Source organism: Canis lupus, chromosome 12 (genome assembly GCF_048164855.1).
Source record: "Canis lupus baileyi chromosome 12, mCanLup2.hap1, whole genome shotgun sequence".
In the NCBI taxonomy this organism is placed as follows: Eukaryota; Metazoa; Chordata; class Mammalia; order Carnivora; family Canidae; genus Canis; species Canis lupus.
Genome location: NC_132849.1, coordinates 30,244,660 through 30,270,891, shown reverse-complemented (window position 1 = coordinate 30,270,891; position 26,232 = coordinate 30,244,660). Strand labels below are relative to the sequence as shown.

General features: G+C 50.9%; 2 protein-coding genes across 16 annotated transcripts; one reads left to right on the top strand and one right to left on the bottom strand.

Annotated features, from left to right (window-relative positions):
• Positions 1-203: 203 nt before the first annotated feature.
• On the top strand, positions 204-13,785 carry GPAT2 (glycerol-3-phosphate acyltransferase 2, mitochondrial). 11 transcript variants are annotated; one of them, XM_072770328.1, is made up of 22 exons: positions 204-340; positions 3,297-3,426; positions 3,557-3,670; positions 4,353-4,426; positions 4,856-4,960; positions 5,204-5,332; positions 7,831-7,930; positions 8,352-8,452; positions 8,769-8,868; positions 8,965-9,177; positions 9,489-9,608; positions 9,793-9,875; positions 10,224-10,342; positions 11,051-11,121; positions 11,209-11,467; positions 11,557-11,705; positions 11,895-11,972; positions 12,464-12,595; positions 12,680-12,800; positions 12,888-12,953; positions 13,194-13,249; positions 13,558-13,785. In XM_072770328.1, the coding sequence occupies exons 2-22, from the start codon at positions 3,364-3,366 to the stop codon at positions 13,672-13,674; spliced, it is 2,370 nt and encodes a 789-aa protein (XP_072626429.1). In that variant the 5' UTR covers positions 204-340; positions 3,297-3,363; the 3' UTR covers positions 13,675-13,785. The 11 variants fall into 11 exon arrangements, with proteins under 11 accessions (XP_072626429.1, XP_072626426.1, XP_072626427.1 ...); XM_072770325.1 differs by having other exon boundaries at positions 8,319-8,452; XM_072770326.1 differs by having other exon boundaries at positions 8,316-8,452; positions 11,209-11,452.
• A 216-nt stretch (positions 13,786-14,001) lies between these two features.
• Positions 14,002-24,454, bottom strand: LOC140601429 (oxaloacetate tautomerase FAHD2A, mitochondrial). Of its 5 annotated transcripts, none has more exons than XM_072770315.1 (9): positions 22,523-22,683; positions 21,717-21,826; positions 19,643-19,890; positions 18,296-18,512; positions 15,897-15,956; positions 15,541-15,703; positions 14,501-14,609; positions 14,308-14,395; positions 14,002-14,192 (listed from the first exon to the last, which is right to left on the bottom strand). In XM_072770315.1, the coding sequence occupies exons 3-9, from the start codon at positions 19,882-19,884 to the stop codon at positions 14,130-14,132; spliced, it is 942 nt and encodes a 313-aa protein (XP_072626416.1). In that variant the 5' UTR covers positions 19,885-19,890; positions 21,717-21,826; positions 22,523-22,683; the 3' UTR covers positions 14,002-14,129. The 5 variants fall into 5 exon arrangements, with proteins under 5 accessions (XP_072626416.1, XP_072626418.1, XP_072626415.1 ...); XM_072770317.1 differs by having other exon boundaries at positions 21,721-21,826; positions 22,523-22,662; XM_072770314.1 differs by lacking the exon at positions 21,717-21,826 and having other exon boundaries at positions 22,523-22,687.
• Between the last annotated feature and the right edge of the window lie 1,778 nt (positions 24,455-26,232).

Here is a 26,232-nt window from a genome sequence, read left to right as displayed (position 1 = left end):
AAACTCTTTCATTAGAACCCGGCTGCCCTAGATCCTGGGGTACCCCTGGGTCTCCAGGGCGTCTCCAGAGGTCTCCACGCGCCCGCGCGGCCTCCCGGGGAGAGCAAACGAGGTCTGGCACGCAGCCTGCGGCAGCAGCGCCGCACACGGTCACGTGGCCACGCCGTGCACAGCCTGGCGCGGTGGAGCGGACGCCAGGGGGCGGGGCTTCGAGCCCGGCGCGCGTCCCAATTGGCTAAGCGGGGCTGGCTTTTAGCCGGGAACGCGGAGCTCGGCAGGCTGTGCTTTCCGGCTGCCTCGCGGGCCGGCGGCTTTGGCGGGAGTTGGCGGCGGGCGTGAGGTGAGAGCCGCGGGGTTGCGCCCGCGCTGGGCCCGGTCGGACCAGGCCCAGGGCGGTCCAGGGGCCTTCCCGCTTTGGGAGCCCGCTCGGACGACCTTTCTGGGGTTGGCAAGAGTTGGACGGAGGGCCGCCCTTGCAGGGCCTGCCGGGTAACGCGCCCCTCTGTGGGGTCCGTCAGCGCAGACTGAGGGGAGGCGCCCAGGACCGACGTTCGGCCCCGCCTCGGACGCAGGCGCCCTTCCCTCTGTCTTTTTTTTAATTAATTAATTAATTAATTTATTTACTTACTTACTTACTTACTTAATTTATTTATTTATTTATTTATATTTATTTATTTTCCTTCCCTCTGTCTTGGGGCTGCTCAGGGAACCCTGCCAGGGGTCTGCTGAGAGGCTGGAGTTCTGAGCCCTCCTCCCCCTCCCCTCCCCGGGCACGCCATGTTCGAGCCGTGGTTCTCTGTAGGGAACAGTCATTCCGAACAGCGACCAGATTTGGGTGTTATCTCTCGATGAAGGGCCGCAGACTGTGCTGCGCGCCCGGGCCAGGCGGCAGGTATGGGTGATGTTGGCAAATGGGAAGGCACGTGACGCTGCGGGGCTCCAGCCAGCCCAGGCCCTGCGGGGCGCAAGCCAGGGATGCCAGGTCTCAGGTTTGGAGGTTCGGTTTGTTTGTTCATTCATTCATTCATGAGAGACAGAGAGAGAGAGAGAGAAGCAGAAACACAGGCCGAGGGAGGAGCAGGCTCCATGCAGGGAGCCCGACGTGAACTCGATCCCGGGTCTCCAGGATCACGCCCTGGGCCTTAGGCGCCAAACTGCTGAGTCATCCAGGGATCCCCAAGGGGTTCGATTTTTAAAATAATAGCAGCTAGAAACCCCCTTTTCTAGTAAAACAAGTTTACTAGTTTTTTTTTTTCTTTTTCTTTTTTTAGATTTTATTTATTCATGAGAGAGAGAGGCACAGGCAGAGGGAGAAGCAGGCTCCATGCAGGGAGCCCGACGCAGGACTCGATTTCGGGTCTCCAGGATTACGCCCTGGGCCAAGGCGGCGCCAAACCGCTTAGCCACCAGGGCTGCTCCCAAGTTTACTACACTTAAATGTTGAGGTTAAATCATCAAGTTTTAGAATATTTTATGGCCAAAGAAAATACACCTATGAGCTATATTTGGCCCTTGGGATGCCATTTTACCACCTCTGCCGTGTAGGTGTCCAGGCAGGAGCTACAAACTGATAGGCATCCCCATTTTGGGGACTTGAACATTAGATCTATTCCAGAACTGACCTCTAGAGCTTCTAAGCTGAGTTGTTGACTTGGTAAATGGGAGTTACCTCTTGCTTTGTTTTTTATGTTACCCCTTTAGGGTTAGCACAGATCTAATGGGATTTGATTTTGAGAATGGAGATGGTCTGAGGCTGGGGAGCAGACCTCCTCCTTTGCAAAATAGGTAGAGCCCCTCAAATTGCAGCCATGGCTTGGGGACTCCCTGTGCCAGATGTCTGTGAGTGGGGCTGTGAGTCTCATCTAGCACTTCCTGGATCCCTTCTCTGTGCAGGGCTGATCCCTGTGCATCTAGTTCCCAGATCTAGTTCCCAGATGTTATAGGCCCCCATGGATACCATGTTGGAAGCCAGTTTTTCAAAGTAGGAAGTGCATTTGGAATGAGTCTAGCAGAGCTTGTGCACTGAGGAATATCGATCCTCCTACCTATTGGCTTCATAGTTCTAAACTGTGCTAATTGGGGAGAGGCAGAGACCAGAGGAATTCTGGGAGAAGAAGTTACAGTTTCATCTAGCACTTCCTGGATCCCTTCTCTGTGCAGGGCTGATCCCTGTGCATATGGAGATGTGTCCACTGCAGCTCTTGCCCCCAGGAGACTTTCAGATGATATGGGGAAATGAAACCTTGGTACTGGAGGAGGCTTCTTGCCCAGCAAGCCTGGGCTAGGGGAACCAAGGAAGAGGAAAAAACAAGACAGCAATCCAGAGGCATCATGGATTTAGAGCCATATAGAGCCACCAAGAACACCCACGACAGAATTTGGTGGGATGGTGGGGAAGGAAGAGGGAAGAAGGCACTTCCCCATGGATGTGCATTGTGTGATGGGGTAACATAAATAATTGGATCATCCCACCCATCAGGGACATGGTGAGGACTCAGGATAGAGGGGTTTTTTAGTATCCACAGTTTCTAGGCTGGGAGGGGTTCAGTGATGTTTCATGGAAGATGTTTGTTAGTTCAGGGGAATATTGTGGTGGAAAGGAGGGGCTAATGAGATACCAAGTGGGAGCTTTTGTGTCAAGAGTACTATGTAAAAGTGGATCCACTTTGGAAAAGTCTGCCTTGTCCCCAACCAAATAAGCACTCCTTGGAAACAGGTCTATATGGCATTTCTCTGTGTTCTGACTCTCCAACCATCCCCCGCCTTGTACCTTGTGCCTACACTCCTGTAACGATTGGATGGATCAAGTGCTCTCTTTGTGGTACAGGAGAGAAGAGCTGCTGAGGAGGACCTGGTGGCCCTATGGCAACAGTCCTGTTCCTCTTTGCGGTCTGATGCCTCCTTCCTGCCAATCCAGCCTTGTTCTTTCCCTGTGCACATAAGGGGTCTCAGTCTCCATTACAGCTCCCATCTGTGCTTTGAGATGGTAGGGGGGCTGTTGATGATAAGACAGCTGATACTCTTCATGTTAGCCTGAGGGAGTCCCTGATCTGGACACAGACCTTTTGGTTCCTTTGTGGGACCTGTTGGATATGGGGTGGGGCTTTGATATGAGCCAGGTTCCCTGCAGCTTCCAGCCCAGCTTCTCACCACTGCTGGCTTGGATGTTGTCTGTTTTTCCTGGGGGTGAGGATTTGGATGAGGGTGGGAGGGTGGTCGGGGGGGGGGGGGGGCACTCTAGGAACTTCTGTTGTGGCCCAAACTCCAGTTCCCACTCTATCCTTCTTCCTCTCCAGGTCAGGTTCCTGTGGAGAGAGAGAGAGGGAGGCAGAAGTGGCTAGTTCCCAGGTGTTATAGGCCCCCATGGATACCATGTTGGAAGCCAGACTTCAAACCCAGCAGAGGAACACCCAGAACACCCAGGAGGTAGGGTGGCCCCTCCTATTCCCAATATTTTGTCCTCTCATCTTACCTCATATGTCCCCTCACTTCTGGAGCTGCCTTCTTTTTCCAGGGATTTTGAGTCCTCTAATTTCTTCCTGTGGCCCTTTTCCAGACCAGTTTGTGGTCCTCAGGCTTTGGGATGAAGCTGGAGACTGTTACCCCATTTCTGGGGAAATATCGCCCCTTTGTGGGTCGCTGCTGCCAGACCTGCACTCCCAAGAGCTGGGTGAGTGATGGTAGGACTGGGCCTCACCAGGGAAACTTGGGGAAGCTTGACTATGGGAGCCACGGCTCTGGGAAGCAGCTTCCTTTATGTTTAGCTCTCCTCTACCCATGCCTCTGCTGTTGTCTCTCCTCTTTCAGGGGACTGGATGCACTGGTGTTGGTTGTGTTGTTGGTCTGGGCTGCCTTCCAGGCCTGTGAGAGTTGGGTGGGGAAGTACAAAGAGAGGAGATAGGGCATGGCCAGAGGGCTAGAGTCTGGCCAGGCCTGCATGAGTCTTGTTCAGTTCTGGGGACATTGCCCACTTAAAGTCATACAGCACTCAACATGCTTGAAGACCTCATGCATCCATACCATGCACTGGTGTCAAGGAGCCCCAGGGTCCTGGTACAGATCCGGGCTACATGTTCTCTGCTCTTAACAAAAGAAACTCTTAGAGATTATATGCTATTCTCCAAGAGGGTGTTCTGCAGAGCATGCAGCACTTCTATTTTGACTATATGAGACCCTTTCTCCTGAGTGAGTCTTAGGATCTGAGAAGTGAAATGCTGTGCTGTAATTTTGTCTCCTGGTATATTCCATACTCCATCAGGTAAAGCCTACAGAATATAGAGCAAGGGCTTTCCTGTGTTGGTTTGTGATGGTTTTGAACTAAGTACATGCTGTCCCTGGCCCCTCTCATGCAGGAGTCCCTCTTCCACAGAAGCATAATGGATCTAGGCTTCTGCAATGTGATCCTGGTGAAGGAGGAGAACACCAGGTAGTCAGAGCTGGGAGGTAGGGGAGGGTGGTGGGCAGGGTCCTTGGGTGCAGGGCTGCTGGGGCCCTGTTTTGTGGTGTCATTATTTTTTCCTTTGGTGGAAAAAGAAGGGGCCCTGCCCTCTGCTCCATACCCACAGGTGGGGAGAGGCAAGCTTGGAGCTCTCCTGCAATTTCTTCTGTGAGCATTTATGGATTACCCACTGTGTGTTAGGCCCTAAACCTGTATCCCACTCACTAGGGAGAGGGGAGGCAATGGGACACAGATGGGCAGGTACTGCTGCTTCCTGCTCTGTGATAAGCCAAACTCAGGTGTTCCTAGGCCATGGGACTCGGGTGTGATCCCTTCCCGGTGGAATACCTGCTGTAGACCCTAATGGGGTATAATAGGCCCTCTGAAAGATCACCACCCTTCCTGCTCTGTGTCCAGGTTTCGGGGCTGGCTGGTTCGGAGGCTCTGCTATTTCTTATGGTCACTGGAGCAGCACATACCACCCTGTCAGGATGCCCCACAGAAGATCATTGAAAACACTGGGTGAGGAAGCAGGGATTGGAGTCTGGCTGGCACTTCTGAGATCCTCGAAAGGATGACTAGCACTCCAGGTGGGGGTGGTTTAGAGGGCTGTATTCTAGAGTGTTAACTTTGCCCAGGACCCCTCCTTAAAGATGGAGGATAAATACTGGAGTCTGTGCTCTGGGGTTGCTGTGGTGCTAGGGGAAATTATCTGGGAGAACTTAGGCCTGTCCCAGCCTGATACCACTCCCCCTCACACCACAGGGTGCAGAATGTCATCTCAGGGAGGGTCCCATCAGGGGCTGGGGAAGGCCAGGTGCCAGGCCTTGAGAAGAAAGAGGTACAGCGCATCCTGGGTCATCTCCAGGCTCCACTCTGCCCCTTCCTGCTCAGGTAACTGTGTTGAGGAGCACTCTTCTCTGGGCTGGGGCATCTGCCCTTCTAAAGAGTGGGTGTTGGCTAGGTTTGGGGAAAGATTGCACTCCCCTCTTGGGAAGTTGGATTGTATGCTTACCAGAGGGAGCCCCTGATCTGGACATTGTGAGATCTTTCAAGGACAGCTGGCTTCTGGATGGGACCAGTCAGGTATTGGGTGAGGCTTTGAACTGAGCCAGCTTTCAGCCCAGGTTCTCACCATTGCTGGCCTGGTGTTGTCTATCCTGGGAAGAGGGGCTTGGGAGTCACCCTAGGAGCCCCTGGTTGTGGCCCAGACTCCAGTTCCCTTTCCATCCTTTTTCCTCTCCCCAGATCAGGTTCCTGTGGAGAGAGATGAGGTGGCTGGTTCCCCCATCTTATAAGCCCCCATGCTCCCTCCTGTACTCATCTGACACAGGTCTGAGCTCCTCTTAGATGCAGGGTACTGTTCTGGAGAATGGAAGGATGCACAAGGCAGGGTAAACATATGGCTGCAAGAAGGACAGAACAAGGGCTAAGATTGAAAATAGGTGTGGGCAAGGAAGAGACTTGTAAGGGACAAAAGGGGGAAGGAGCCAACCTTGAGGGGGCAAGGATGGAGGGAACAATCCTACTAGAGGGACTAGCATGAGCTATGGACATAGGAAAAGGGCCAGGTTTTCTCAAGAAGCTGTGGTTGGAAGCTGGCGAGTGAGGGAGAGAGCTGTTGGAGACAAAATTGAGAGGTAGAAGGGACAAGACATGCAGGACCATTTAGAAAGTTTGGATTTGATTTCTAAGTGCAGTGAAAACCAATGGAAAGGTTTTAAGCAGGAAATGCTAACAAGATTAATCAGGATCAAGAGTAGTGAACAGAAGACTGGGAAGCTTTGTTAGTCCAGGTAAGATGCCATGATGAGGCATGGGGTGGTGACAGTAGGGGTAGGAAAAATGATTCAAAGACCAATGTGAAATTCACAGGACTCACTGATGGATGGAAGGGTGAGGTTGGGGGCAATGAGGGGAAAAGGGAGAAATCACGGGAGAGCCAGGTTTCTGGTAGAGGACCTGGTGGTGTGGATGGAGGGGGCAGTCTTGGGGAGGAGTGAGTTTGGCCCACAAAGGATGTTTTGGACATAAAAAGTTTCAGATACCTGACATGCTGGTGGAGACACTGAAGAGGCAGTTGCTTTTGAGTCTGAAGCTCAGAAGAGGTTGGGGCTAGGAACATAGATTTGCAAAGCTTTGGCATGTAGATGATGTTTAAAACCAAGAGATAGGGCAGCCCGGGTGGCTCAGCGGTTTAGTGCCACCTTCAGCCAAGGGCGTGATCCTGGAGAATGGGGATTGAGTCCCACGTCGGACTCCCTGCGTGGAGCCTGCTTCTCCCTCTGCCTGTGCCTGTGCCTCTGTCTCTCTCTCTCTCTCTCTCTGTCTCTCATGAATAAATAAATAAAATCTTTAAAAAAATAAATAAAACCAAGAGATGAATGAGTCACTGAGGGAAAGAAGGCACAGGACTGCACGGTGGGCTCAGCTATCTTGAAGGTGCTCAGAAGTCAACTGCTTAGTTAGGACATGAAGTATAGGTCGGGAACTTTGACCAGCTCCTCCATGTGACAATTCTTGGACTTTGCTGAGACTTCCAGTCTCTTGACCTGACCACCTTTATACCAGCCATTACCCCTCCTCTTGTTTATTCTCTCTTGACCTTGCTTCGATTCCAGGGCTCATCATGATGATAATGCCCTTGCAAAGGAGTCACTGGTTTTGTTTGAACCCACCTACCTGCCTTCTCTGTACCTAAGCAGCCGAATGTTTCCTTTGAGATTTTCAAAGAGGCACATAGCATCTGCCAAGACTGATCCAGACTCCTCCTCCTCACATTTACCTGCTGTCAACTGATGCCCCCATCTCATGCTTCATGGAGAAGTAGGAGCCATTGGATGAGAGCATGCTGCTTGTTCACCACATCTCTGTGCTGCTTGCATCTATGCTTCTCTCTTCACCAGTCCCCCTCATCAGGCCTCTGGGGAATGCCTCGTCAGAGACTTGGCCCTTTCAATTATCCCTTTTTTTTTTTTTTTAATCACTAAATCCTTCCTTTTTGTATTTCATCTTTCCCAGCAATTTTCAAAGACCAGGCAAGGTTATGCCTGAAGGGAGTCTTGGTCCTCTGATTTCTTTTGGGGTAAATGGAGGCAGGAAGATGCTCTGAAGCTGATTTGAGGTAGTTGCACCATGAGGTCTTGGGAAAGTAACTGCATCTCACAGGTGTGGGCTTTGCTGTCAGGCCTCCCTTCTAATCTCCATATCACCACTTCTTAGCTTTCTCTACTATTCAGCAGCTTCTGTAGAAGCCTCACTTCCTTCTTCCATAAAGTGGAGATGGTAACAGCATTTGTCTCGCAGGAGTGCTGGGTAGCCTCTTGAGGTGCCAAGGGCCCTGCTCTGTGGGTGGGGCCCTGACACACCTCAGACTGGGTGTCACTCTCCAGGCTGTTCAGCTGGGCACTGCTGCGGTTCCTGAACTGTGTCTTCCTGAACGTGCAGCTCCACAAGGGCCAGATGAAGATGGTCCACAAGGCCGCCCAGGCAGTAAGGCCCGCCCTCCTTTGGGATGGGGATGGCGGGAACAGAGGAGCAGAGGCTAGTTCAAGCCCTAAGTTAGGACCAGCCCCATCAGCTGGTGGGAAAAATCCACTGCTCTTTGACGACCTTCTCGTCGTGTCTCACGGTCTTGCTCCCATGGGGCTTCCTCTAACGTCTTTTCATCATGGTCTTAACAACCATTACATCAGTGCATTACCTTAAAAGTTGTTGACAGAGCTCCTCTACTTTTGGGAAATGTGCTCAGAGAACGAACTGCTCAGCTGAACCCTTCCTCCCTCTGGGGCTGCCCTGGGTCTGGAGGTGCTGGGTTTCAGCTTCCTGCATCTTCAGGGTGGGGGCGGATTGGCACTTCCCTCTGGCTCTCCCCAAGCAGGGCTTGCCGCTTGTCTTCCTCTCTACCCACAAGTCACTCCTGGATGGGATCCTGCTGCCCTTTGTGCTGTTCTCCCAAGGCCTGGGTGTGCTCCGTGTGGCTTGGGACCCCCGCACCTGCTCCCCTGCCCTCAGGTAAAAGCCTGGTGCTCCTACACGTATAGAGTGAAGTCCCTAATCTGGGGCAAGGGTGGGTGGGGATGTGTATGGAGGTGGTCCTGGTAGGAGCTTCCCAGAGGCTCTCTTCTTGGCCTCTCTGCTCCCAACTCTCAGCCATCTCAGCCTATGGGGCTCAGACAGGGTCAGCTATGAGCCCTAGGGTCATGCCTGGCTTCAGGGTGTTCAGGCAGGACCCAGGCTGGCCATGGTGGGCCGAGGCTCTTACTAGCTTCCTGCCTGGTCCCATCTCCTGAGCCCCTTCTCTCATCAAGCTTTGCCTTGTGCCCCACAGAGCTCTGCTAAAGAAGCTTGGGGGGCTTTTCTTGCCCCCAGAGGCCAACCTCACCTTGGACAGCTCTGAGGGGGTCCTTGCAAGGGCTGTCGTCCATGCCGTAAGTGCCCCCAGTGGTACCAGTGGGGCCAGATCAGGATACAGGGGCTTGTTGCTGTTCTGGCCTTGATACCTGCCTCTCCCAACCCCCTTCCAGGCTATAGAGCAGCTGTTGGTCAGCAGGCAGCCCTTGCTCATATTCCTGGAGGAGCTGCCTGGGGCCCAGGGGCCTCGGCTATCAGCCCTGGGCCAGACCTGGCTGGGACTGGTAGTACAGGCTGTCCAGGTGGGTGTCGTCCCAGATGCCATGCTAGTGCCAGTGGCCATCACCTATGACCTGGTTCCAGATGCACCCTGTGATGTATACCAGGTGAGTTCTGCCCCTGGTGACTCCCCCAAGTGGACACATTGTTGTGTCCTCTGGCCATCTCCTCTTAGGGTTAGAATTAAGGGGACAGTGCAGAGGAATTCTCCAGTCATCATCCTGTGGCACTTGCCAAGGCTCTGATAGTTATTTGGTCATTTCATCTTCAAAAGAGAGAGAGGGATTTCTCCTGTTTCATGGATGAGAAAATGAGCTTGCAGAGGTCATGATCATGTACCAGTTGGGGGCCCAAATAAAGCAGAGCAGAAAACAGTGCCCCCAGGCAGTTTGCTCACTCAACCTCTCCCTCTCTGCAGGCCTTGGCCCCACTGGGGTTGTGGACAGGAGCTCTAGCTGTCCTGCGGAGCCTACGAAGCTGGGGCCACAGCCCCAGGGTCTGTGTCCGTGTGCATCTGGCACAGCCCTTCTCCCTACAGGTATGCAGCCTGCTGGGCAAGGCTTGGGATTACCTGGGGTACTGGTGCCACACAGTGGTGTCCCAGGGCTTCTGGTGGCCTGGCCCTCAGCCTCTGCAGGGATAGCCTTGCCTACCTCAGGTGGGTCATGTGCAGGTTTCCTAGTGGGCCAGGGCAGGCCACCTAAAAGCCTTGTCCTGGACAGGAATACACCATCAACGCCAGAAGCTGCTGGGGCAGCAGGCAGACCCTGGAGCAGCTGCTGCAGCCCATCGTGCTGGGCCAATGGTAGGGGCAGGGGAGTGTATGAGTCTCGGGGGCAAGGCAGGCAGCCCTTCGGCCCCAGCTTGTGAGCTGGCACCCCCTTCCCCCATACCCACAAACACATCACCAGCTCCAGCCTTCCCTCTCCAGATATCCATGGGTCATCTAGACAGAGCCAGGCACCCCTCCTTGCCTATAATCTGACCGTGGGAGATGGCATACAGACCTGGAAAGGGTTAGAGTTACCGGAGCCACCTCTTGCCTTGGGAGTGGGGATGGGGAAACACATTCACCTTCGAGAAAGCTCTGGGCTTCCCCATAACTGCTTTTAAGTTTGGTCCGTTTATCCTGTGATCTATGTCTCTATCCCAGTACTGTTGTCCCAGACACTGAGAAGGAACAAGACTGGACTCCAGCAACTGGGCTCCTTCTGGCACTTAAGGAAGAGGACCAGCTCCTGGTCAGGAGGCTGAGCCATCATGTCCTGAATGGTGAGGGCTAAGTCTGGACCTTTTAGAGAAGGCTCCTGAGCAGTTGCTGTACTGGGTCGGCCAGTCTTTGGGCCCCTCCATTTCAAATGGTTTTCTGCACGTGCACTCCTGTGTGGCCCACTTGGGACATGTGAAGAGGAGTGGAACCCGCTCTGCTCCGGGGGAGCAGGGAAGCCAGGGACAACCTGAGGGAGCCACTAAATGCACACAGGTTGGCTAGGCTGCGGAGGGTGCACTGTGTAGGGGGTAGATGGCTGGATGAGCCATACCTGGCTCTGCCTTGGGCTCATCACTTCACCAGAGTCTTGTCTCCTTAGTTGTAAATGAAGGTGATGTCAGCTGCACAGAATTATGTACGTAAGGGACTTAAGAGCACCCTCTGTACCCAGAACTGTATTACCAATTTTATTAGTATTCAGTGCATTTTCTGTGGCAGACTGGGTTGGTGAGTGGGCCTGTGAGAGGAAGGAAGATCCCTGAGCTCCCAGCATGTATTTGATAAACGTTGGTTTTCCACAGGAAGTGTGGCACTCGAGGACCAGGCCTTCTCTCCCCTTACCTGGGGTGAAGTTGTGTGTGTGGAGTGTGGCTGCTGCCAGGGGGCTGTGGGAGGAATGCTCTTGACTAGGAAGACTTGCTGGGGCGGTGTGAAGGGACTAGGCCGCTGGCCTTTAGGCCCTGACCAACATTTCCCATTCCCCGTCCCAGCCAGCGTGACAAGCTCGGCAGTAATGAGCACGGCCATCATGGCTACACTGCTGCTCTTCAAGCACCAAAAGGTAGGGAACGGGAATGGTAGGAGGCTGGGGGAGGGGTGTGAGCATCCTGTTCAACTCCTGCACTGCCCTGCCCCCTCCACCCCCCAGGGTGTGTTCCTGTCACAGCTCCTGGGGGAGTTCTCCTGGCTGACAGAGGAGACACTGCTGCGTGGCTTTGACGTGGGCTTCTCAGGGCAGTTGCGGTGCCTTGTGCAACACACACTGAGCCTGCTACAGGCACACGTGGCCCTGCTGCACGTCCAGCAGGGGGACTTGCTGGTAGTTCCTCGGCTGGGCCCAGGTCTCACACACCTGGCACGCCTGAGCGCAGAGCTGCTGCCTGCCTTCCTGAGTGAGGCTGTGGGTGGTGAGTCCCTAGGGCTTGGGCTGGGTGGGATGTGCGTAGGGATGAGGCAACTGGCTTCCTCCCTTGTGCCTGGCCCTTTCCTCCCCTAGCCTGTGCTGTTCGCGGGTTGTTGGCAGGCAGAGTGCCACCTGAGGGGCCCTGGGAGCTACAGGGCATTGAGCTGCTGAGCCAGAGCGAGCTGTACCGCCAGATCCTCCTGTTGCTGCACTTGCTGCCACAGGACCTGCTGCTGCTGCAGGTCAGGCCTCTCCCCCCAGCCCTGCATGGTCTTGGGCCTCCTCATCTTGGTTGACGAGAGGGGCCCGTGCCTGCCCAGTCCCTCCCCCTAGGTCCTCCTATGGTGGTCGGTCTCTCTTGCCCTGCTTCTGGCCAGGCTCCTGCCCATCATTTGGTTCTCCTGAGGCCACACGAATGCTTTTCTCCTCAGCCCTGCCAGTCTTCCTACTGCTACTGTCAGGAAGTGCTGGACCGTCTCATCCAGTGTGGGCTCCTGGTTGCTGAGGAGGTAGGCAGGGCAGCGGGAGACAAAGCCCCAGTGTGGGGCTTGGCCACCTGCTCCCACCCCTAGTGACAAATGCCCGAGACTCCTCCTCCTACCCCAGCATGCTGTGGGGTGGGCGTGCCCCTGGCCCAGCAGGGAGGGAGGCCTAGGTCCTGCCTCTGCCGCCTTTGCCTTGGGCTTTGCCACATCTGCCTGATTAGGACAGGCCTAGACAGTTGTACCTCTGGGGTTCTCTGCATGCCTCCTGCCCTGCCCAGTTCTTGTCCACAGAGCTGTGGCCCTTGAGGGTCAGTGCACACCTCCTCTCACCCTGCAAGTTGTCTCAGCAGGTGCTGTGGTCTGGCATGGCCCTGGGGATCCTTTTGGGCTCCCTAGGTCTGCCTTTGCTGTTCTATTCTCACCTCTGCATGCCTGGTCTGCCATGTACCTGGTTTAGGGAAGTAGGGGGCTCAGGGCTGAACCTGTCAGGGACCAATGGCTCCCACGGCCCCCAGACCCCAGGCTCCCGGCCAGCCTGTGACACAGGGCGGCAGCGTTTAAGTGCAAAGCTGCTGTGGAAACCGAGTGGGGACTTTACTGATAGTGACAGTGATGACTTCGAGGAAGCTGAGGGCCGGTACTTCAGGGTAAGTTGGGAGAAGCCATGTTGGGGCTGGGGGGGCAGGCAGCCCTCTTGGGAGCTGCCCTCACTCTGGTCTGTCCCTCTCCAGCTCAGTCAGCAGTCACGCTGCCCTGACTTCTTCCTTTTCCTCTGCCGCCTGCTTAGCCCGCTGCTCAAGGCCTTTGCACAGGCTGCTACTTTCCTCCACCAGGGACAGCTGCCTGATACGGGTAGGGCCCGTGCTTCCCTAGCCAGCTACATGGGGAGGCTGACAGCACAGGGTTGGGGCCCAGGCCTACGTCTTCTCTCTCCCACAGAGTTGGGCTACACCGAGCAGCTCTTGCAGTTCTTACAGGCCAATGCCCAGGAGGAAGGGTTCTTTGGTGAGTCCCAAGTAGCCAGCCCAGGCTCCCCAGAGGCGGGGAAGGGTTTGCCGGTGGCTGCTGCCCCCTGCTGGGCAATGACATCACGCAACTCCAGGAAGGAGGGTTGTACAGTAGAGAGGGTCCTCACATCTAGTCTGAGCCCTATCCTTGGCTAGCTCCTCCTTTCAGCACAGGAGAAGCCTGGGCCCAGTGGTTCCCAGCTTCTCCCTAAAGCTTTTACGTCTTTCTTCCTTCCAGAGTGTGCAGACCCAAATCTTGCCGTCAGTGCTATCTGGACCTTCAGAGACCTGGGGGTAAGAGGAGCCAGTCTCACCATCCTCCTTCCTCCCATCCCTATACCCTGATAGAGCTGCCGAGAGCAGCCTAGCTGTGCCCACCCTGCTGGTTACCTAGTGCCTCCCAAGAATAGGTTTGGTGGCGGCAGTTGAAGGTAGGACAGTTTTCCTGGCCCTCATAGTCTCTTAAACCACTGTCTAATCCTACTCTCGAGTTTCTTGCACTCAGACACTAAGGCCTAAGGGTCCTGAGGTGTCTCTGCAGTTTGCTGGAGACAGGCACAGTCTCCATGATGAGCACTCATAGCCCTTCCCTTGTGGCCCAGGTGCTACAGCAGACACCCAGCCCTGCAGGCCCCATGCTCTACCTTTCCCCTACATTCACCAGCCGGGAAAATCAGGAGAAGCTGGAACAGTTCATCCGGCAGTTCATCTGTAGCTAGAACTGTGCGGGGTGGAGCCTATGCTGAGACTTCTCAGCCCCAGAACATGGCTGTGTCCTGGAGCCAGAAGACTGACTGGAGCCGGGGGGGCGGGGCGGGGTGCATACCCTTACCTGAACTATAAAATCTTTTGTGCTTCATTGTCCCTTGCTGTCTCTTGCATTTTCCATCCTTTGGTGTGTTCAACAAAGGGACTGGACAAGTCTTCTTCCCAAGCCCAGGAGTGTCTTTTTTGGGTTATCTACTCTCTCCTTCCCCACCCTGTGAGAGTGCCCAGTCTTATTCCCTGAAACCCTAAAAGATGACAAACTGTAGCAGAAGCCAAGCTGCTGCTTTGGCTGAGAATTTTATTGACAAGGAAAGCCAGCTTCCTCTCCCTCTGCCTGGAAGAGGCAGCTGACACTGTGTGGGAATGGATGTCCCACCTGTTAAGTCCAGGGCCTCTGGGAGAGTCATCACACAACCTTGTTGATGATGATGCCTAGTTCTTCGATTTCACATTGAACTTCATCGCCCTTCTGGAACATAGCAGGCCAGGAGTATGTTAGTCCTTTGGCCTCATACAGGCCTGGATTTCTCAAGCCTGCCAGGAATTCTGGGTCTTTGTTCCCTTCCAGCCTTTAATCAACCTACCTTGAGAAAAACTGGAGGTTTCCTGAATACACCAACACCTGGGGGGGTCCCAGTCAGGATGACATCCCCTGGGTAAAGAGTGACGAACCTGGGGCAGAAGAGGCAGGTGAGACCAAGGACTGAGGTGGCCAGAGCCAGGGCTGGGAGGCTCAGCCTCAGGTGGGTGTGTGGAGTAGAGCCCCATCCCACTTACTGGGAGACCCAAGCTATCAGCTCTTCCGTCTTAAATACCATCTGGTTGGTATTGCTGCTCTGGACCACCTCCCCATTCACTCGGCAGCAGATCTTTAAGTTGTGTGGATCTGAAAAGTGTAAAAGCACCACCTTGAGGTTTTCCTTGTTTTCCCTCAAACCCCTCCCTTTATTCAGAAAGCAAATGCACAGGGTGGCTTTGTGACTGGCCAGGTGAAAGGTCTGTCTGCTTTGTCTCCCTGCATGTGTTCCTGGCACTTTATGCCCAGTCAGCACTCCGTACCCTGGAACTTTCTGTATGGACATTGGCCTTCTCAGGTCCTCATGCATCCATCATCTAGCAGAGCATTTGCCAGTGGTCAGCTGGGTGGGTTAAGAAGGGGATGGCCCAGACTCTCCTCTATCCCCAGCAGAAGCTGTCAACTGCAGCAGGGTAACCACCCAGGCAGGGGCACTGATGCCTCCTGCACCTGATGGCAGGGGAGCAAGGGACTGCTTATCTCTACCAGTGTCCAGACTAATGAGCACTTACATCTTTTTCGCTTTATGTGCTTACCCCCACCCCTCAGAGCAGCCGAACACAAGTTCACTTTACTGATGTTGTCTGCATGGGGTGGTATAAAGCTGGACTGTATGGACGTGCCCCCACACAAATGGCTGTGCTCTGCCCTCTTAATCATGGGCCTTCCTCCAGACTCACTGTGCCCTTGTTTCTAGTGGTAGCACCACTAGAACTGTTGCTACCCTGGTAACACTGGCTGTGGGGGTCCTGTTGCACTCTCACCTCTCCCTTATTGGGGAAAAGGCACAGGCTTTTGACAGCCATTTTCCAATGCTCAACAGCCAACTTCTGCTTCTTTCCAACTTAAAGATGCTCATGGATAGTGGCAGCTAGAGGAAGTTATACCACCTCTAGAGTGAGGAACATGGAAGGAGGCCTGTGCAATGCCACCTCCAATTTCCTGAGTGTGGCTTTTCGTTTACTCCGACATATCCACGCAAGAGCAGGAAGAGTCCCCATGTGGGCTATCCAAGACCTACCTGCTATACTGTCCTTGGTCACCAAGGCAGGGCCCAGGGGGCAGAAGGTGTCAAAGGTTTTTCCCAGCAGCCACTGCTTTCCGTTGCGTCTCATTTGCCAGTCACGAGCACTTACATCATGAGCCACAGTGAAGCCGGCCACATGTGCCATAGCATCTGTGGCCTTTAGGGGACAGGGGATTTGGCCAGTTTGGAAGTTAGAGCATCATGGTGATACCAATCCCCATAATAAAGCCTTCATCCCATGTTAGTTGCCAGAACTAGCCAAAGACATGTAAGGAACAAGGCAGTCAGGGAGCAGGTAGGTGCTGACCGTTTCCCAATGCCAGAGACAGCTGGTGCCTCTTCCACCTTACCTTGATACGCTTGCCTTTCTTTCCAATGACCACAGCCAGCTCCACCTCCCAGTCCACCTCCTATAGAGAAAGGAGCAGTGAACTGCCTGGCTCTGCGGGGGGCTCATGCTGAGGGGCTGCACACTGTGCTTCAGGGCCTAGGTCTCTCAACAGTGTGGTTGGCTGTGGGCCCACAGTTGTCATTACCATGAGCCAGATGTAGGAACGAGAGGGGGAAGTGTGGCTTGTAGACCCAAAAACGTGGGCAGTGGCAGGCAGCACAGCTCCCCACTGTGACTACAGGTGGAAGGCAACATGAGGGACGCCTGGCTGGCTCAGTTGGTACAGCATGTGACTTCTGATCTTGGGGTTGTGAGTTTGAACTCCATATTGAATGTAGAGATTATAAATTAAAAAAAAAAAAGGCAACATGAGTCTGGGCACTGAATTTACAAGTCACTTGATGCTTTCAAAAAAGAATGAATACCAAGTAATAGCTAACATTACTATGTGCCAATAGCATCCTAAGTGCTTTCAGGTATTAACTCACTTAAATGGGCACAGCCACAGAAAAAGGAAACCATGCTTAGCCTTTCCCATAATCAGCAAAATGCAACTATAAGATAGATACAATTTAGCCTTTGAAACTGCCTGCTCTTTCTAATGGTAACAAGCAGAATTGCTTTGAGCACATCTGACACCTGGTCTCTAGCATTGCTCCCCACTGTACAGAACTAGGTTCCTTGGCAGAAATGGCTAATCCCAGGTCCAAGATGGTACAAGATGAGCCTGGAATATCTTGGCCAGAAAGCAAGGAAGTACCCAAAAAGTGACAGGCCTGGGACCAACTTGAAGCCAACCACTGGCCAAATTGAGACCATTTAAGTATAAAAAGGAAAGTAAGTGATGCACTACAACATATTGGATAAAAATGAAAATCAGGAATACACAGTGCTACTAAGGGGAAAGGAGTAAAAAAAAGGAAGTTTTCCTTCACAGAATGCCAGCTAATAGTAGAAGGCAGCATGATTTAAAAAAAAGAAAAAAGCCTTTTTCTAACCCCCAATACAATAATAGATTCAGGTGAGGCTCCTGGATGAAATGCTGTGGGGCAAAAGGTAGTCACAGGGTCTCAGCTTCCCACCCTGTAGGCTGTTTATTAATTATCACAGTGAAATGCACCTTTCCCATGAAGAGATCTAGTGAATGTCAAATAAGCCAAGTGACCAAACTTTAGGACCATCTGACATAAGCCTCCCAATGGGGTGCAGTGCACATCTGGTGCTTCAGACTGCATATACCCCTACCCCCAAATTCCTATCTTGAAGCCCAACCCCCAATGTGATGATACTAGGAGGCAGAGCCTTTGGGAAGTGACTAGGTGATGAAGGCAAAGCCCTAATGAATAGGGTTAAATGTCCTTATAAAAGAGACCCCAGAGAGCTTCCATGTGAGAAAACCGCAAAAACACAGTCACCTATGAACCAGGAAGTCAGCTCTCAACAAGCACCAAATGTATCAGCACCTGATCCGGTATTCCCAGCCTCCAGAAAAAAATTTCTGTGGTTTAAAAGCCCCTAGTCTGTGGTATTTTGTTATAGCAGCCCAAATGAACTAACTAACTAATTCCTCTATGTAGAATTCTTGACAAAAATGTTTAACCTAAATCTAATCATGAGGAAACAGAGTGTGAATATGCTAAAAACAACCTGCCAGGATTCTTCCAAGTCAGTGGCATGAAAGAAAAGGGCAGGGGGATTGTTTGATATCAGAAGTCAGTAAACTATGGCCCATGGGCCAGATCCAGCTAGCTGGGTCCTTTTACAAATAGTTTTTCTGGAACACAGCCATATTCACTCATTTATGTATCATCCACGGCTGCTTTCACATGACAGGGGCAAAGATGAGCTGTTGCAACAGACACTCTGTGGCATTCACAGTCTATTATTTACTGATTGACCCTTTGAAAAAGTCTGTGATCCCTGTTCCAGACTAAAAGCACTAAAGAGACATAACCAAGTACACTGCATGACCTTGAAAGATCCTGGTTCAACAAGCAAAAAAGTCATCTTTGCGGGCAACTGGGAATATTCCCCATTAGACTACATATTAGGTATTATTCATGTTAATTTTCTTAGTGGTGATAGTGGTTATTAGGACATGTCACATAGGACATTGTACTTATTCTTAGGAGATGCATGCGGAATTTTTAAAAAAATAATTAAGGTATATTATTTTTGCAATATGTTGATCTCTTTTTTTTTTTTTTTTTACCTGAGACCAGCCTTACACTGAATAATCCCCTGTAGTTTCTGCTGAAAGCACTACTAAGCAACAGGTAGCTCCTTTAGGCTGGATGCTGAGTGCTAAGCCCCCTATGCTGGGCCCTTGACTCAGGGGGCCTATGAGGAGGCACTGACCTGGCTCTCTGGTGGGAGGATGACCTCATCATAGGGCCCCACGATGGAGCTGGCAAACTTGCTGAAGATGATAGGCTCCTTTGGCACAGGAACATTCTGCTCTTTGCAGTGGTCTACATAATTCATTCCCACACATACCACCTTGTCTGGCCGTGTGACTGGGGCCAGGAAGGTCACCTCTGACCGTGGTAGGACTGGCAACTGGGCAGCCAAAGCTCTGTAGAGACCAGAGCAGAAGAGAAGGACTGATTAGGAACAGGCCGGCAACGCTTGGGCATGCTGAGGTGGTAGGTACTACCGCAGCTGCAAGTTTTGCTTTTTCAAATAAATATATCTTCTAGATCTATCAACCATCACAATCAGTATGCAAATCAAACCCAGCTATTATCCTTTGATATCAGACCACTGTTATCAGCACAGTGTTGGTTTCCTTTCTCCCATTAGGTAATACATGTCATGTAAGGGGATTGGAAAGCCCTCTCTTCCACCCCTTCTCCTAGTCACCCTTCTCCATCCTTGGACACAGCTACTATGTCCTATGGAGCTCTTCATGGTTGCTCTACATATACTCTTCTCCTCCTGTGCTTTTTTTTTTTTTTTTACACAAATGATAGTACACTAAATACATCTTTTAAAAATATATATTTTTGGGAGATATCCGCATAACAGTATATAGCTTTCCCCTTTTTTGATATGACTGTGTATACCTGCACAGTACAGATACACCCAATTACCTGATGAGGGACATGGAAGTAGTTTCCAATCTTTTGCGACTATGACAATATAGGAAACATACTTGTTACCAACACTGCGCTGTCAAAACATTTGTATTTTTACCAGTTTAATATGTAAAAATAATAACTAAAGTGGTTCTTATTTTATTGTTTATCAGATTCCATACAGCTCCTGGCTTGAGGGAAGTCCCTACCTAATCTAGCCCAAACCCAAGAACCACCTTTAAGAACATCTCTTTGCAGTCCTCTCTCCTCTAAGGAGCCAAGCGTTCAAAGACTCCCTCAAGCTTCCCAAGATGCCTCCTGGGAGCCCAGGTCCCAGACTCCTCAGGTAGACAGGAACTTAATCCCCTGGGGAAGGCAGTGTGACAAAGGAGAGTTCTGGCTCCACCACTGAACGTCTGGCCTTGAGATAGTTAATCACCATCCCTGGGCCTGAGGATGTCATACAAGATTTCTAAGGCTCTTCACTAAGAGAATAGGTGAGAAAGGAAAGGTAGGGTTACCTTCCTCACTTGCAAAAGAGTGGTTGTTTCCCAGGGCAGGAATAGGGGTGGGAAGGGGGAGGGGTAGCACGGCAGCCATTGTAGGGCTATGCTGCCTGCTGATTTACCTTCTTGCCACTGAGAGAGTAGCCTCTCCCTGCTCCAGGAACTCCATCATCGTCTTGGGCAGTGTGGGGTCAAAGGTGTTGAGATTGATGACCCCCCCGCCATTCCCTGACTCCAAGCCCAGGTGAGGTCCCAACAGGTGGGGTGCTTGGAACTGTACCAGTCTCATATTTCTGGAGGGTTGAAAGGGCCACTTCTGCGCCTGCAGCAGAGTTGTGAGCAACTTTCTACAGGAGACCAGCATCAGAACCTATGAAGAAAAACGTGGGTCCTAGGGGACAGAGGACACTGAAACCACCAGCAGGATCCATAGTTCTCTGAGCTGCAGCCCAAGCCCTTTGGCCTCATCAGCCATCCCTGCCTGACACAGCACACTCCTGGAAGTGGTCCACATTTATTAGTTGTTTCACCCTGTTACACTTTATAATGTGATTTTTTGCTCAATTCAATGTGTGGAATGAAACATTTCTAGAGGACTACTTCATGCCAGGCATTAATCTAGATGGCAGGGATTCCAGCATTCCTTCAACCAGTGCTTTCTGAAGGCTTACACTGTACCTGGCACCACCAAGGCACTGGGCAAACTAGAGATCAGACACCCTCGGCTCTGCCATCCTGCTTTCAGGAGAGACTGATGTGAACAACTGATGTCATAAGTAAGACCCAACAACTGGGACTGCTGCTGTGAAGATAAAGTATCCTGCCTTTGTCTAGTTTCTCCGAGGAAGTTGTGTTGTGCTGAGCTAAAATACGCAGGACTAGAAATTAGCTAAGAGTAGGGCCCTGCATGGACAAGTGACCACTGGTGAAACTGGCTTCACAGCTTTCATAGGCATGCGTACAAGCATTTATCTATTATTTATCTATTTGAGATTTTATTTCAGAGAGAGAGAATGCATGTGTGCGCGGGCAGGGGGAGGAGCAGAGGGAGAGGAAGAAGTACAATCTCTGCTGAGCAGGGACCCCGATGCAGGGCTGATCCCAGGACCTTGAGATCATGACCTGAGCCAAAGGCAGACACTTAACCAACTGAGCCACCCAGGCACCCCCACTGGCATAAAAATGCCAGTTTGATCCTATAACCCCTCTACTGAAAATGCTTTCTACTGCTCACATTACCAAGTCCAAACCCCTACCAGGCTATCCTAGCCTTCTAGAAGCAGCCCACACCAACCTCTCCAGACAGTAATTATTTAGTTTCTCCTGCTGAAGTTCAGGCTACCTGAGGGAAGAGGCTGTAGGCAAAGAGCAGGACCTATAAGCCTGATAGGCATCACTGGGCTGTCTCCTCTCTGGGTTCTGGGACTACATCTGTCTCTTTCACTGCTGAGTCCACGGTGCCCAGCACTGTACCTGGCACACAGAAGGCCTTACACTACACTCTGCTGAATGAGCAAATGTGAGAAGTCTGCATTGACTTTTCACTACTTAGGAAAGCTTGGTGATTGTCAACATGGCTGTGTCTTCCCTTCTCAAATCACTTAGAAGGTATCAACAGGGCTCAGGTCCTGTTTTGAGTTATAGGCTTTACTCAAAGACAAACCCCATTCTCTTGTTTGTTTTTTTTTAAGATTTTATTTATTTATTCATGAGAGACACACAGAGAGGCAGAGACATAGGCAGAGGGAGAAGCAGGCTCCCTGCAGGGAGCCCGATACAGGACTTGATCCCAGGAGCCAAAGGCAGATACTCAACCACTGAGCCACCCAAGCGTCCCTCTTGTTTTTAAGTTTGTCCTTCATTCCAAACAGTCCCTGCCCTGCATGGTCTTGCTTTAAAAAGTAGCCCTTTATGCTCAGGCACGTGGAGGTAGTCCCAGATTCCTGGTCCTCACCTGATGGTTCAACTTGCCATGTTCAGTTAAAGACTCATTAGACCCAAGTCACTGATCTGACCACTGCAGTGGCCAAGGAGTTCAACCAGAAAACCAGGAGCTTTGAAATTTCCACCCTCCTGTCTTATACAACCATGCTGTCAAAAAAATCTGTTAAAACCAAAATGCATGCAGACGCTCCACACACTGATGAAATAGTTACTGCTCTCAATGAATGCCAGGTCTTATTTTAAGTGCTTTACCTACAATGCCTGATTAGATTCTCTTGACAATTGTGGAAGGTAGGTACTGTTAGCCCCACTTCAGATGAAAAAAACAGGCTTAGAAAGATGAAGGGATTTGTCCAAGTTCCCTAGGAGAGAAAAGACCCGGGACTTGAATCCAAGTGCAGGTGACACTGAAATTCTTGGCTTGGGCTAAAGTATTCAAGAGGTGGTGGGGGTTGGACCTCCAACACATCTAGAGGCCCATGGACACCTTGTCTGCTGTCAGCGGGGGAAAATGTGGTCACAGGCTGGCTGCTGCTTCAGGGATAAGGCTGGTCACCTGCTCTCCAAGATTACCCCAGGCCCCGCGGACTATGCCCTTCCCACATGACAGGTACGGTCAGGTTCTCATTCTGCCCGATAGCAATCCCCTCTGGTACAACGTCCCATTTTACAGAAGCAGGAATGAAGCTTAAAGAAATCATCTGCCAAAGTACTAATTAGAAAGTGGCTCTGGTGCTTTTGCGGTAATTACCACCGTGCAACAGAGCACGAGCCCAATTCAACTCTTAGAAAAGGGTCCTTAGGCAAAGAGGCAGAGATTCCAGGCAGAAACACACAAGCCTCGCAGTCTGAGACATGGGGCGGCACGTTCCACCACGTTTGCTCGGCCCCCTGCCCCAGTCCCCCAGCTCAGTCCCCGGCGCTCAGCGGGACCTCACGAGGGCCCACCCCGTCCCTGTAATCTATCTGCAGCGGCCCAGGATCCGGGGCCCGTGCCCACCGCAGCGGCAGACGGGGAGGGAGGCTGAGACCCGGCCCGGCCCACACCCGCAACCTACCTGGCCGCGGCGGCCGGTCTTGCCAAGCGCCCCGAGCTGTCGGGTTTGGGCTCACGGGGTTGGGGGCAAAGGTCAGCAGGCGCCTGCACACCTGCACGGCGACTGCGCCCAGCGGCTGCTCAGACACTTTCGCACGGGCGGGCGCGCCCTGGTGACGCCAGAGAGCAACAGCCAATAGCAGGGCGCCTCGTTCTGCCCCGGAAGCCAAGTCAGGGAGGGGGCGGGCCTCGCGCCTGAGGGCGGCCGGTCTCTCTGGGGTTTCCTCAGGCGTCTGGGCGGAGCTGGGGCAGGTGGGGCCAGCCTTTGCCTGAGGCAAAATTCCCGGACACTTGAGGCTCCCTGCACCTGCAGCGATCTGACAGCGAGTGCTTCCTGAAAATCTGCGGCCACCTGCGTTGGGTCCTGCTTCGGGCCACGCACCATTTAGATTGTTGGGAAAAGGTGGTGGAGGAGACCAAATTACGGCGTCCTGGTTCACAGCGACGAATATCTGTTTTCTGATTATATCACTGAAAAGAGGAAGAATGATTGCACCCATTCTGCATATGGGAAACCCGAGGCGGAAGTGCTTTGCTCCAGGTGGCACGAGGAGTGTGAGTAGTGGAACCAGCGATTTTGACCCCAAGTGCAACCTTTACTCCCATTTTCAAGCAGCCTTATCTTCACATACACTGTGTTGGGCCTAGGGCAGGAGAGTGGGAAGCATAACCTCCAGAATCAAAGAACAGGCATTCTAGTGCACGTGTTGTTTAATTAAACAGGCAGTTACAATCCAGTACGGTTGTGGGGCTCTGGCATAGGGAGACTTACAAAGGGATCTGGGCAAGATGCCCAAGACTTAACCATGGGCCAGATCATCCAGGGCCTTACTTGTCCCAAGAAAGGGAGTCTGAGCCTTATCTAAGTACACAGGAGACCTCACGGGGTGTGCCATGGTTGGATGTGCATTTGAGAACTTTTGCTCTGGCCACTCTTCTAAGGCAAAGTGTCCGGATAAGAGTGATGCAGGTGACAGCAATGGTGCAGGTGGGTGGCTTGGTGTGTGGCAAAGATGGTAAGAATCCAGAGATGTTTACAATGTACAACTGACAGCCCTCAATGATGATGACAAGAAGTAGGTGTGAAAGGGGGAGGAGGTCCAAGGCCAATTCCTAGGTCTCTGGCCAGGAAATGGTACTGCCATTCGTGGAGACTAGGGTTCTAGAGGGGCAGCAGATCTGGGGAGAGGATGGTGAACTCAGTTTTGGATGGGCTGTATTTAATGTGCCTGTAACACATTCAAGGGAGCACTGCAGGGTAGGCAGTTGGAGACACAGGTCTAGGAACTTAGGGTTCTAGTCTAGCTTGAAGGAAGAGGTCTGCATATGGATAGAAATGAGGGTAAATCTGATCAGGAAGACTGTGGTAGAGAGAGCCTGGCATAAACCCCAGTCAGGGGACCCATCATGTAAGGATCAGGGAGACAGGGCGACAGGGGAATACATAACTTAGGCAAAGGTTTAGGACCACACCTTCCAAATGCCAAGGAAAGGACTTCTGCTTCTGGACAAGAAAGACACAGGTGATGTCATTAAAGACCATCATCAAAAAGATAGTAAGAGGATACTATGAACAAATCTACATACATAAATTTGACAACCTCAACGAAATGGATCAGTTCCTTGAAATACAGCCCATCACAATTCACCCAAAATGAAAGAGATAATTTGGATAGCACTGTATCTATTAAGCAAATTGAATTTGCAACTTAAAACTCCTAAAAAAGAAACATCCGGTCCCAGACTGTTTCATTGGAGAATTCTACCAAATGTTTAAAGAATGCACACCAATTCTACATAATCTATTTCAGAAAATAGGAAGGAACATGTCTCAATTTGTTTTATGAAGCTAGTATTACCCAATATCAGAAAACAAAGACAGTACCAAAAAAAAAAAAGGAAACTACAAACCAATATTTCCCATGAATGCAGATGCAAAGTCCCTAACAAAATATTAGCAAATATAATTCAGTAATATAGAAAGAAAATTCTCTGCCGTGACCAAATAGAGTTTATTCCAGGAATGCAAGGCATGTTCAATATTTAAAAATTACTCAATAGATCCACCATATTAATAAGCTAAAAAAAAATCACAAAGTCATATTAATGTAGAAAAATTTGACAGAATTCAACACCCATTCATGACAAATACTCTCAGAGAATTCCTTATTCTAATAAGGAATATCTAACAAAAAGCCTACAGTTAACATCATAGGTAATGGTGAAAAATTGAGGGATCCCTGGGTGGTGCAGCGGTTTGGTGCCTGCCTTTGGCCCAGGGCGCGATCCTGGAGACCCGGGATCGAATCCCACGTCGGGCTCTCGGTGCATGGAGCCTGCTTCTCCCTCTGCCTATGTCCCTGCCTCTCTCTCTCTCTCTCTGTGACTGTCATAAATAAATAAAAATGTTTTTAAAAAATTAAAAAAAAAAGAAAAATTGAATCTCCCCCTAAAATTGGGAACAAAGAGAGAATTCTCATTCCTACCAATCTTTTTTTTTTTTTTAAGTATGTATGTATGTATGTTTAGTACAAGTAAGTGAAGGGGCAGAGGGAGAGAGAGAAACTCAAGCAGACTCCTTGCTGAGTGCAGAGCCTGTCTTGGGTCTCCATCTCAAGACCCTGAGATCATGACCTGAGCTGAAATCAAGAGTTAGATACCTATGGACTGAGCCACCTAGGCATCCTGCTACCACTCTGAATTATCACAGTACTGGAAATTCTAGCTAGTGTAATAAGGCAATGAAAGAGGGAAAAAAGCATAAAGATTGGAAAATAAGAAATGAAACTATCTCTATTTGCAAATGAAATGGTTGTCTTCATAGAAAATTCATAGTGGGAGGAAAACCTCCTGGGAATAATATATGAATTCAAGAAGGCCACAGAGTACAAGATCAACTGTACTTCTATATACTAGCAATGAAAATGTGCATCCTGAAATTTAAAAATATAGTATTATTTGCTCAAAAATAAATACTTAGGTGCAAATCTAACAAAACATGTGTAGGACCTGTATGCTAAAAACTATAAAATACTGATAAAAGAAATAAAAGATCAGGGATCCCTGGGTGGCTCAACAGTTTAGTGCCTGCCTCTGGCCCAGGGCATGATCCTGGAGTCCCTGGATCGAGTCTCACATTAGGCTCCCTGCATGGAGCTTGCTTCTCCCTCTCCCTGTGTCTCTGCCTCTGTGTGTGTGTGTGTGTGTGTGTGTGTGTGTGTGTGTGTGTGTCTCATGAATAAATAAAATCTTAAAGAAATAAAAGATCAAAATAATGAGACACATACCATGTCATAGATTGGAAGACTTAACATAGTGAAGATGTTAATTCTCCACAAACTGATATACAGGTTTAATACATTCCTACCTATGTCCCATAGATTTTTAGCAAGACTATTCTAAAATTTGCATTGAAAGGCAAAGGAATTAGAATAAACACTTTTGCAGGGATGCCTGGGTGGCTCAGTGTTGAGCATCAGCCTTTGGCCCAGGGCGTGATCCTGGGATCTGGGATTGAGTCCTGCATCGGGCTCCTTGAAGGAAGCCTGCTTCTCCCTCAGCCTATGTCTCTGCCTCTCTCTCTCTCTCTTTCTCTTTCATGAATAAATAAATAAAATCATCAAAAAACCCCAAAACTTTAAAAAAACAATTTTGCAAAAGAATAATAAAGTG

What these genes read in the sequence shown, in the direction of transcription:
- GPAT2 (XM_072770322.1), top strand. Translation starts at nt 3,364, where the DNA reads ATGGATACCATGTTGGAAGCCAGACTTCAAACCCAGCAGAGGAACACC. An exon ending in ACCTGCTCCCCTGCCCTCAG is followed by an intron (nt 8,453 to 8,768) that starts GTAAAAGCCTGG and finishes TGTGCCCCACAG; the next exon opens with AGCTCTGCTAAAGAAGCTTG. An exon ending in TGCTCTTCAAGCACCAAAAG is followed by an intron (nt 11,122 to 11,208) that starts GTAGGGAACGGG and finishes TCCACCCCCCAG; the next exon opens with GGTGTGTTCCTGTCACAGCT.
- LOC140601429 (XM_072770314.1), bottom strand. Translation starts at nt 19,884, where the DNA reads ATGCTGGTCTCCTGTAGAAAGTTGCTCACAACTCTGCTGCAGGCGCAG. An exon ending in GACCAAGGACAGTATAGCAG is followed by an intron (nt 14,610 to 15,540) that starts GTAGGTCTTGGA and finishes TACACTTTTCAG; the next exon opens with ATCCACACAACTTAAAGATC. An exon ending in AACCTCCAGTTTTTCTCAAG is followed by an intron (nt 14,193 to 14,307) that starts GTAGGTTGATTA and finishes GCTATGTTCCAG; the next exon opens with AAGGGCGATGAAGTTCAATG.